The sequence below is a fragment of the Conger conger genome, chromosome 14, assembly GCF_963514075.1.
Source record: "Conger conger chromosome 14, fConCon1.1, whole genome shotgun sequence".
In the NCBI taxonomy this organism is placed as follows: domain Eukaryota; kingdom Metazoa; phylum Chordata; class Actinopteri; order Anguilliformes; family Congridae; genus Conger; species Conger conger.
The window spans coordinates 36702785-36715082 of NC_083773.1; the positions used below are offsets into that span (position 1 = coordinate 36702785).

Genomic DNA, 12298 nt, shown 5'->3' on the forward strand with positions numbered 1-12298 from the left:
GTGTGATCATGACTGGCTCTCTCTCCTGTAGCTGGCCTGTGTAGCTGCTCTAACTGTGCTCTGTTCTCAGTGCTGATTGGGGTCAGGAGTTCAGCGTGGTGTGACAGAGCCTCCTACTTCTGCCAGAGTTCTCATATCGCCACACACACTCTGACCCTAACCCAGCTCCTACTCACACAGAGAAACACACACACTGACCCTAACCTGGCTCCTACTCACACAGAGACACACACACTGACCATAAACCTGCTCCTACTCACACAGAGACACACACTCTGACCCTAACCTGGCTCCTACTCACACAGAGACACACACACTGACCCTAACCCTGCTCCTACTCACACAGAGAGACACACTCTGACCCTAACCCTGCTCCTACTCACACAGAGACACACACACTGACCCTAACCCTGCTCCTACTCACACAGAGACACACACTCTGACCCTAACCCTGCTCCTACTCACACAGAGACACACACACTCTGAACCTAACCCTGCTCCTACTCACACAGAGACACACACACTCTGACCCTAACCCTGCTCCTACTCACACAGAGACACACACACTCTGACCCTAACCCGGAAAACACGACCAGTGACCCCACAGGCCTGGAGCGCTATTCCCGTGTACTTTGTGAAAACAAAGTTTGTCATAGCAGGACAACGTATCTCTCCCTCTTAAAAAGTAATCTCATTGAGCAATGTGTTGCATGCTTCTATTTAATTTATTTTATTTTTATCAATATAGGACATATAACAGAAATTAAATTGACTCCATAGGAAAAGAGTATGTTGCAATTTTTTGAAAATGTCATTTTAGATTTCATAGCAATTTATTGAAATTTAAAGAAAATGTATCAGGTCTTGAGAAAGTGGCAATAATACGTACATTTGCCATATACTGTATTACGTAAATGCTGGAATATCTTGATAATCTATTGTATTTAGATGCATAGTAGCGTATTCTGGTTTTGTACGAGACCGTTTTAGGACACTGTAGGTTTAAAACACGGTCTGGTGGAAGGGAAACGTTTGTTTTTGGAAGACCCAAGAACGGTGCGCTCCGATGTATCTGTGGAGAAATGGCGGGACGGTTTTGAGCGTTGCGCATTGGGTCACCTTTGGAGGGAACAGAGGCTGCACTGTTCAGGGGGAATCTTTTGCGGGGGACACAGTAGCACCGTTCCCCAGATTACAGTTTACTGTAAAGCAGGGATCATCAATTTACAGTCCTCGAGGGCTGAGAACTGCTGGGAGTCAGGTCTGAAGACAGTCTGGCCAATCAGTAGCACTAATTATTTTGTTAATCTACCCAGAAGAGAAAACCAGGGCTGGATATGGATTGGAGGGCTAGAGTTAATGATATCCTAGATTTAAGAATGAGGTATCCCCCCTGATGGCACAGAGGAACGGGGAGGCACTGCCAGGAAATTTAATGTGAAGGGTCCCTTTACCCCAGAGGCTCCAGTCCAATCCTGTACTGAGGCCAGGTGCAACTCGGCCAATGGAAGGGCAGCGATTTTTACAACTTACACTGTCCCTTCCGCACCAGAGCACAGTGTCTGGACACGGCTCAGCCGGTGCAGGGGTGGTCGCCATGGAAACTGACCAGTTATCGCCGCGGAAACTCTCCGGGCTTAAACGCCCTTATCAGCGCTCCTCCTAATTTACAATTCATTGATAGGTTCTCCGTTCCCGGGTTGTCTTTTCAGGAAATGTTTGCAAATGGGCCTCTCTAGCTCCCACTTTAACCGAGGAGATCGCAGATTAAAGTGTCCAGCTCCCTAAAGACACCGATCATTAGGCGCATTATTTAAAACCGGCGAAAATCTTAATCTTCTCGTGATTAAAAGCTCGCCGCACACAGCCTCACGCTCCCAGAGCTGGATGCGCACCAGAAAGGGATATGAAAAAAAATCCTTTTATTTTTGGATGGGGGGAAAAAAAATGAAGTATCAGAGAGGTATTGTTTTAAACCCGCGATATTAAAAAAATAATCCCGTGCGTTGCGCGGAAAGAATTAGTTTAGCCGGCTCCCGCGCTCGCCGAAGAACACTGCCAGCCCCCGTTTTAGCTTGGGGCTGAAAATGAAAGCGTACGTGGAACTTTATTAAAAGAGTGTCTGTGGAGAGGGCTGGAATATGAGCGCGGGGCATTTGGGAGGTGTGTGTGTGTGTGTGTGTGTGTGTGTGTGTTTGTGTGTGTTTGCGGAGAACGCCGTTAGCGACCGTCGTCTGTTGGCGTACGGGGCACTGGGGATTAGCGATGTAGCGCTGAGTGTTGCTAACGAGATTAGCATCTCGATGACGGAGCAGCAGGTCAGATGGGCTCGGATTAGTCTTTCTATTAGTCTAATCCATCTGCAGACTAAACCACACATGGCCGTAGTGTGGAGGTCTATCTCGTGTAAACTGCGCACATTCAAAAAATGACATTAAAGTTATTTAGCTGATGCTTTTTATGCAAAGCAACTTACAGTTGATTAGACTAAGCAGGGGCCAATCCCCCCTGGAGCAATGAGGGGTTAAGAGCAAACATCAATGTGTGCCCAATGTGGTTTTATTTGTTTCTTTTTTTTAAATTTCATTCTATTGCTTCCAATTTTCTACACAGCTGTGTACACCAATGCCTGTTAGGTCCTTTATTGGACCACAGGAAAAACAGTAAATTCTAATCCCCACAGGATTTGTTTGTGTTCTGCAGCTGCAGCTCACAACTTTATCAAAAATGTCAGATGAAATACACCGTCTGCCTGATGACAGTTGAGAGCAGGAGCTGACACAAAGTCCTGAAATGGATCGGCCCTGGCGGTGCACCCGGATTCCTCACAGGAGTAGCCACGCTCCAGTGACTGGACTGCAAAAAGGGTGTCAAACTCCACTCCGAAGGGCTGGAGTACATACAGTTTTGTGGTTTCCGTTCAATCACCAGCCAGCTGAGGTCTTGGAAAGTAGGAATGTGGACACAGGTATTGTGCATGTCGCACGGTGCTTCGGAACTAAATCCGATTTGATAGATTGTCATGTTAAGATATGTACTTACTCTTATATGAATGTTATCAGTCCTGTTATAAGTATAGCTAATGTATGAATGAAAACATGTATATGCATCTTTTTTCATTTGTGGAGGGGGTGGGGGGTGACAACTGGTTGATTTCATTCAACATACATGCACATTTATCATATTTCTGTCATATTACCATTTTACAATCAGTCCCCCGAAGATTTGTTGGGGGCCTTGTGCGGAAAAAAATAACCGCGGGAAAAATAATCTCCCATCTGAGGAGATTTGATTGTTATCGCACAGGTCTTTACGGTTGCGGACCGTGAAATAAAGTGGCAGGGCCATTTCTGCTGACTGCGGGCAGCCTCTGAGCTCTGTCATTTCCCTGTCATACATGTATAATGTCCCCATTACGTGTGCCTCTGACAACCTGCGAACGACTTATGCAAACAAATGACCTGGATGCAGCTTATCGGATTCATCAAACCAGGCAATTATCCGGGGGGGGCTGTTCGTTCACGACCGCGCGAAGACGTTTGGAAGCCGGCAGTCACCGGAGACGTGACGGTAGTCACAGTCACAGACCGCAATTACCGAACGATACGGCGAGAGGGGGGAGGTGCGTAACTTTAAAAAACAATTGCTTCATTTTTCTGCCTTAGACCCCGTTTGCGGCTCAAGTTGGGTTCAACCCATGTGTGAAATAAAGCGCTGCGTTTTCACGCGTTACGGGAATCGCCCGCCGTTTCCCCTTTAAAGGAGAACGGCCGGCTTTAAAATCCTTCGCGTTTCAGGTGCTGTTAGAAACACAGACCGGCGACTATGGTTACTACACGTCGGAATGGAATTACGTACACGTTTCGTTTCTCTCTCAAAGTAGACGATCGGACCCCAGACCCCGTAGCCCAAAGACCTCTCCCCCGGGCAGAATCGCATGTAAACATCCCTCCCCTCCTTTCAGGTACTTCATTAAAAAGCTATTTCCTCGTTTGCACGGGCCCTTAATTCTTAAATGTTTGCCTACACTTCGCCTGGTGCTCAATCCAAATGATCCCTCACGAAGCCCTGTAATTCCATTCCTCATTCCAGCGTCTTAATAAGAGGAGAGACGGCCTGTTCATCTTCCTCTCTTTTCCATTCCCACCATGCGCTCCCCGTTCAGTTAGCTCCGGGTCAGAGCCCAAGCCTTATTTATATGGCTGGCCTCACACAAATGCATCTCGCTGATGGGAGTTTTCTTGCTTAATAGCAGAGAAGGGTACTTAAAATGGCCGCCGGCAGCTGACATAATTAAGAGAAGTGCGGTTGATAAATAAGATGCGGCCACGAGACGAACAGCTTGCGCGCGGGGCTGCGCTGCCAACAAATCTGCTCCGAGGTCACGGTGTAAACAGATTTTCAAGATATTCTTCACTCGGAGGAAATCCAGCACACGTCTGCCCCCACCTATGATAGCAACCAGTGTTTTACTCCAGTGGTTACTGGAGGTATTGCTGTTTATTAAGCCTCTGGTTCAAATGTTCCCATTGAAGTCCATTAAAAATGAAGAAATTAGAATATTTTGGACTACTTTTACATTCAAAATTTCTCCACACGGAACTCATTAGTCTCCAGAATAATGAGGCAGACACAAGAGAAGAGAAGGAAGAAGCCTCACATACGGCTCAGTAAGTGAACCTGTAGGTGCCTGTTGGTACGTGGTTGGTGAGCAGTAAGTCCGATCAAGTTGCGATCGTCCCAGACCAATTCTAAGTTTTCCGTCCCTCAGTGAAGCAAGCACCAACTATACCTGTTCTCCTAATTCTCAATTATTATGTTCTATAAGGGCTGAATATCCTGTTCTCCTCATTATGTGTTCCTATGTTCTGATGTTCTAGATATGCTGTTCTCCTCAATATGTATCATGATCTTGTATTCTAGACGGACAAAACGGCCTGCTCTTATCATTAAGCTTCCTTATGTTCTTTACCATTTTGCTTTATAGTCTTTGTCAAGGGCAAAGTCATGAGATCATACAGACAGATGGAGATTTCTGGAGGAGGCCTCAGAGACCAATGCCAGCTCACGGTGCTGTGTGAGACTACAGGTCAGACTGGAGGGGACAGACAGGGTGAGTGGTACACAGTAAAGATACACAATGCATTGTGGGAAATGTAGTTCATGTCAGTGGAGCAGACTTTTGGGGGTCGGGGAGAGGAGGAACTGTGCTTGTCGTTTCATTGTTTGATGTTTTGCTCAGAACATTATTGAGCCGGCCCCCTATCTCAAACAAAGATTTGACAGGTGGGAAAATAATTATTTGTAATTGCATCTATTTGGATTGGATTAGATGGTATTAGAGACTGAATGGATAAGGCATACTCTGGTAAATCTCGATTACATTGTGTTTATAAAGAGATTCTGGAGCCACATAATGTGTGGCTTTGTTAGTTTCAGCCAATAGGAAACACAGAAAACAAAGGGAATCCTATTGTGCAATGATAAACAAGAATTGTGTTGTTGGAGTCAGGCAATCAAACAAACAACACTCAAGCACTTAATAACCAAATTGGTTTCTCCTCATAAAAGCACTAAAAATACAGTAATACAACTTTGCAAGCACAATATGCTACTGAGCAAAACTGCAAGGAAAAATGTATGTAAGGGGGTATTTTTTAAAATGAAGCAATGATGATCATATTAAGAACGACAATACAGATTCAGGGAACCAAGTAAGTTCAATGGACTAAGGTGAAGGCAGACTGCACCTTTGTGGATCAGACATGCAAACCAATGCATTAAAATGTCAAAAAGAAAAAGTAAACGAACAAATAAAATGCAAACCAAAAAGAAGAAACAGCGAAATAAAATGAGCAAAGTAACGGGTAAGTAAAAAAAAAAAAAAGAAGGAAATAATAAAGTCGAAACAGAAGAAAGAAAATCTGGCTATGGAGCGATAGTCACCTTCGCTGGGGATGACAAGAACGTACGGCGTTGTTATTTGTCCCCTACCTATTACCACTAAGAACAAGGTTTATAGTTCCAGGACAGCATGCATGAGGGAAAAGAAAGAAAGAAAAAAAGTCTAAAAACAAAATACGCCTCCATAGTCACGAGTATCAAGTTCTCCCTTTGAATAGCACAAATTAAAAATACAGCAGTTTGAGGAAAGAAATGATATATGGTGATAATATCCAGATGATATAGCTTGAACATTTCCATAGAGTTGAAAGCTACTGGGGGGGCATAAAATATGGATTCTCTAGTATAGATTTCCGCAGGTGTCTGGAAGCTCCATCGAGTGCGTGCGCTAAATAAAGCCCTTGCTTTTGAATTCACAAGTCAAAGGGCCAGAATTGATGGCGGGAGGCTTTTTAGCTAAGCAGTGCATGTGAACGAGGGTCCTGACATCACCTCGCAAAAACTGCCTGAAAATTAAAACAAACAAATGGAAACTAAAAGAATAACCAAATATTTGAACTTTGCGGCATGATGGTTCTTAATGGCAAATTCAGAAAACCATTACGAACCAAGGTCAGCCATTTTGTGAAATCTATCATTTGTACTGATTTGGAATTTATTTTCTGGCCATTTTCTGATAAAGCATAGCCTTCACTGTCTCTTTATAATCGTTTTCAGGTGATGGTGTTGAGTGCCACAAAGTTGAAAGCATGCCTTTTCCACTGCAGATACACGGCCAAACTGAGGAGCTCTCCCGTTCACAGATAAACTCAACTCTCAACTGCTGATGAGAAATGGCAGACAATGAAGAAAGAAAATTCAAAATAAAAGCGCAAAATAAAAGCAAGAACCAAATCAACAAAAAAAAAATGCAATGTGCTCCTTAATTAATACATGTAAACGTGTTTAAATAATATTAAAAAAGAAAAAATAAGGATGAAATGATTCTGCTGCTTAACATCTCTATGTGTGGAGTGCAGAGACAGAACATCCATTGCAGGTTAAATAATGGACTTTCATCTTTGATCCTGAATGCCTTCTGTCAGATATTGTATTTTAGGCAATGAAAAAAAAAATGAAATGAATTGTGGTTGGGGGAGAGACAAAGAGAGAGACCTCTGCAGAGGAACTTCCACGTAGACTGCAGGTCATGCTTGCAAAAACAGCAGTAAGATTTGATCTGGGGGGGGGGGGGTCACTGATTCAAACTGGTTAAGGGCCCCCAAGTTAGCTTTTAAGTAAGAGTCTCTGTCTGGTAGCGAGGTCAATTTTCTTTGGCACCTGCGGTATTGTGGGATTTATTAGCCATTACCACACATTTAATCTCCTCGCACTCTGGATTACAGTCCCATTGGACCCACACACAGCGCTTTAAAAACAGGGCCGACACCAAGGCCTGCCTCGTATGTACTGTGTGTAGCACGTCAGGATAAAAACATGTCTTCTCAACCTATGGACATTATAGGCCCAGGCCCGTAAAAACAGGCTGACACTACGATGGCTTATTTCACACCCGGTTCGATGGGTAACGCGTGGTGAAACAGCACTGGAAATGCATTACCTTTAGTCGCCAGTCGCACACAGTTGATTTTTATCTCCTGAAAGACAAAAAAAAAAGGAGAGAGAAAATCAGGTCTGGTTAACCCCTGTGAAAGCTTTTCTCCACATTACGTTGTTTTAACTGCGACGGAGATCTTTGAGGGATGGTAACACGTGAAAGGTGGTGACAGAAGTGAAATGGAAAATTAAATTCAGACTATTTTCGCACAGCCTTGGAGTGCTTGGACTGAAAGCCCCCCCCCTCTCCCCCAAGGCATGGTATTACGGTTTATCAAAGACACACTGACCCAAATGAGATGAATCCGATTTGATATGGTCAGCAGTTACCGTAGCACTTTTCGCCCACTCATAAATATTTCTAACTAAAATAATATAAATATTCCCATGCCTTTACAGGTACATCCAGGCACTCTGTTATACTCTGTTTTCCCCAGGTCACCCCCAGGTACCCCACAAATCTATTATGTTTTACAACATCGCCGTGCAAAGTTTTGGAGGAGGATTTATTATTGAATTTCCTTTTTTTATTTACTGGCCCAAATCAGAAGTTGGCTAGTATGTAAACAAGCACAGATAACCCTTGTACACACACTTCTGCGACAGTGGCATTGTCACCACAACCTTACATGACCATACTACTGCTTGTGAAAAGATGAACTAATACATTGGGCTAGCCAGGTGGTAGCATCATAGCATTTTTCAACACGTTTTCTTTTTCAGGAAATAGCCTGCTATTTGAGCTGTTTGTCTGTTACATACATTGGGCTAGCAGCTAGCTGCACTTTCGCTAATCACCCTGCAATTCCTCTTCCTGTTATGGCCACAGTCCCACCTCGCTGACTCTCAGTCTAAAACCCAGCACTTACTAAAATTGCTTCAATATTTCAGTAGAATAAAGGTTTGAACGAGCCAGGTGCATGTAAGTTGACAGGATGACAAAAACGAGTGATAATAACCGTCTGGCGGCTCCCAAAAAAAGACAAACCGATCAAAAAGACAAAGAGTCACAATCCTCACAAGTGACAATGCAACCGAACTGAACCATTTCTACCGGGCAAAGAAAAAATAACGGTCCAAAGTCAAAACACAGCTGAAATATGAAATAACCAAGAAGAAAAAAATTAAAATAAATAATAATAATAATCCAATAATGTACTGAAATCCAGACGATGCGATCACACAGAAAACGTGCCTCTGGCTGGGAGCTGGGATTTGAGCAGTCTCAGTTGGACACTTAATAAGCCTGTGGATCGGTGGATCCAGAGGGTATAGTCAGACGCTGGTACCCCCTCAGTTGGGTGGTGTCTTGCTGGGTTTGATTTTTGCAGTGAGTCAGTCAGACGGTTTAGTGCGGTTTTATGAAAGCAGAGGCACTCCCCACCTACCAACCCAAAAGTCTGCACCACCGCCACCCTCTACCTCCCAGCAAATATCACCTTTCAGTTACAGTGACCCATACCGAAAAACGTGAAAATTCTGCCTCTGCCCCAGCTTAGACTTATGGATGAGGGTCGTATCACAGTCTTTTACCGTATTACAGCGGAAAAAGTATTTTAATTTTATTTTATTGATTTAAAGTGAAAAACATACAAAGAAGACAAACGCACCAGTGAGCACAAAACAATGGTGTAAATAATGTCTGTCTATGCGTGTGTGTTTGCGTAGGCATTTGTGTGCGTGCATGTCTGTATTTGTAGTGCCCTAAACGCAGTTCTGGTTATATGAGAAGGTCGGAAGGGGATTCAGAGGGTCAGTTCTCCCTGAGTAAGTTCATAAAAGGCTGCCAAACATTTAGAAATGACTGTGAGTTGTCTGTTAATGTCGCAGTGAGCTTCTCCTTTCAGTGGTCTGTAAAGGTGGCCTTGAAAAAGTGCTGTAAATGACTGCTCAGGGGTCAATGGAAATAAAAAAGAAACTATCATTTATTTAATCAAATGAAATTGCTTACATTGCTCCATGCACAATGTATGCATTAAGTCTCAGCATGTTGATCCACAGAGAAACATTTTCTTCTGCAAGTGTTATGGTACATGTGGTAACTACGTAAAATATATAATTATGTGAAATACTGCATGAATGAATGCAGCCATAGGACAATGACTTTCTGGTGATGAAATATGACATTTATCTTCATACAGCATAGCAATTCATGATTTCCATGAAAGCATTATAATAAAATGATGCTGAATGTGTGAAAATGCATATAGCGTGTCGCAATGATGTTATGTCATGGACTACGGAGCTGGTTCATGAATGCATATTGAGCTCTTCATAATACATTTATTACAGCCATACAAGATAATACACGTGCATTATGTCACCAAAGGGGACAGACCTGATCTGTGGATCACAGATCTAAGAATCCAGGATGCACGATACATTCATAAAACTTTCAAATGGGTTATTTGTCACCCTGGGGTGACATGGCTCAGGCAGTAAGAGCAGTCGTCTGGCAGTCGGAGGGTTGCCGGTTCGATCCCCCACCCGGGCTGTGTCGAAGTGTCCCTGAGCAAGACACCTAACACACTTCCACGCATCCAGGGCAGGGGATGAAACCGGCAACCCTCTGACTGCCAGACGACCGCTCTTACCTCCTGAGCTAATATCACCCATCACATACCTTCACATCACACATCAAAGTGACGTACATAAAAGAGCGTGTCACTCATCCTCCAGCCAGAGGAGACCTCTCCCGCCGTGCGCGCACGCGGCCGTCAGAGTGAGATTAAAAGACGCTGACGCGCGTCTGCTTCCCCTGTAAAGCGGTCGGCGTGTCTTCCTGGCCGGCCCGCGGGGTAATGGCTTTTTGACAGGCCGCAATTAGCAGCAGGGAGGCTAGGAGAGCTCGGGGGGATGTCATCCTCTCCCAAAAACATCTGCTGTTCCCGAGGAGGTCTGGCGCTTGTCACCCCGTCTTTTTCCAATTTCGACGCGCCGCCCGGGGTTACCCCTGTGCCAGCGGAAGGTTCCGATGCGGTCCGAGGGCCGGCCCGCCTCCCAGTAGAGATGCGCCGTTCGCGGCTTCAGCGGCCGATGGCACCGGATCCATTCCTTTTCAACGGGAGGCGGTGGGCCGCCCTTGCAAAGCATGTTGGGATAGCTTGCGGTGCGGGAACCTTATCCTGTAGCCAAGTAGCAGGTATATCCCGCATCGCGGGAACCAATCAGAATTCAATTCCGAGGTAAACTTTGTCCCTCCTTTCAAATTTCAGGTTCCCCATTCGTTAGTTCCGTTGTCACGGAAGACGTTAATGCAATAGCCTGAATTGCTAGCTGCAAGTTTCACGTTTAATTCAAGAGAAAACCCAGCACTAAAGCTGGCTAGCTTGTTCTGAATCGTCTGGACCGAAGCGCAACGACCACGTCTTTCGAACGCGGGGTTCTCTCGGACGCGTGAGCCGATTTGGGTCCAGGCCGGAATAGATTGTTATTTCACGGAGAAAACTTGCGCATCTCAATCCAGCCCCTTTGCCGCATTATATTTTTTGTTAATCTGCCATCCTCCGCGTTTGCTCCCCGGGCCCGCACGGCCGATCGATATTCGGCACGGAGAGCGGTCTCAGGGAGGAAGCGCGCAAATCAATCGCTCTCGTCTCTGAAAGTGTGCATCCTCGGCCTGGGAGACGCTACATAATTCATTTTAATTAACCTGAATATCGATTCCGCACTCTCTGCAGCCAAAATCTCACCAAGCGCGTGTATACAGTACACCTCAGCTTGGTTATTTTAAAGAAAAGAGCTCAGAATTCACTCCGCGTGCTATGCTTGGTGATATGGGGCAGATTAGGTCAGAACATTCCGGAGGGGATGATGCTGTTGATTTTATCTGTAGAATCTGTAGAAATGTTCTTGGTAAAGCTAATGAGAGGTGCTGGAGAATGGACTGAATAGAAAAACTGGATAGTTTTTGTGCGAATGCTCGGATGTGATTGGTTGAAAATATGTACAGCACCACTGACCTGTGCGAATGCTCGGATGTGATTGGTTACAATATGTACAGCACCACTGACCTGTGCAAATGCTCGGATCTGATTGGTTGAGATATGTTACAGCACCACTGACCTGTGTGAATTCTGGGATGTGATTGGTTGAAAATATGTACAGCACCACTGGCTTGTGTGAATGCTCAGATGTGATCAGTCCAGATCAGTCAGTAGATTGACACACTACCTCATTCAGAACTTTTGTTACTGACTTTGTTGTAAAGTGAGAACCTTCCCTTTATAGGACACAAGTCATTCAGTAACGTTACTCAGTTATTATTTTTGATCTGTAAATATATACCTGCTATTTGGCTACAGGATAAGGTTCCTCTTGTCAAAATGAAATTTGAGTCAGAGAGCAGAAAGGAAGAGAGATAGAGAGCCTATATATCTACCCCAGTCCCCTCGACAAATTCCCTGATCATTCTTTATGTTCTTTTCTTAATCGTTTTTTTCCCCCATGCTTTGGCAGTATGTATCTGTACGTCATGCCAATAAAGCTAATTTCAGTTTGTGAGAGGGAGAGAAAAAGGGACAGAGAATGAGAAAGAGGGGGAGAGAGAGGGAGAGAGAAAAAGAGGGAGAAAGAGAGGGAGAGAGAAAAAGAGGGAGAAAGAGAGGGACAGAGGAACAGAGGGAGAGAGAGAGGGAGAGAGAAGGCGAGAGAGAGAGGCACAGAGAGGCACAGAGAGAAAGGGAGAGAGAGAGGGACAGAGAGAAAAGAGAGAGGGGAAAAAGAGAGGGAGAGAGGGAGAATGAGAGAGGGAGGGAAAGAAAGAGAGAGAGTGGGAGAGAGAGAGGGAGACATGGAG

At 44.7% G+C, this 12298-nt stretch overlaps 1 protein-coding gene across 1 annotated transcript in view; it reads right to left on the reverse strand.

Annotated features, from left to right (window-relative positions):
* Positions 1-12298, reverse strand: part of ptprt (protein tyrosine phosphatase receptor type T) — a 323151-nt gene that overhangs the window by 109105 nt on the left and 201748 nt on the right. The window contains exons 13-14 of the mRNA XM_061219124.1: positions 7505-7541; positions 5947-6003 (exon numbers count right to left, since the gene is read on the reverse strand). Of these exons, the coding sequence (XP_061075108.1) occupies positions 5947-6003; positions 7505-7541 (94 nt within the window). The remainder of the gene's footprint in view (positions 1-5946; positions 6004-7504; positions 7542-12298) is intronic.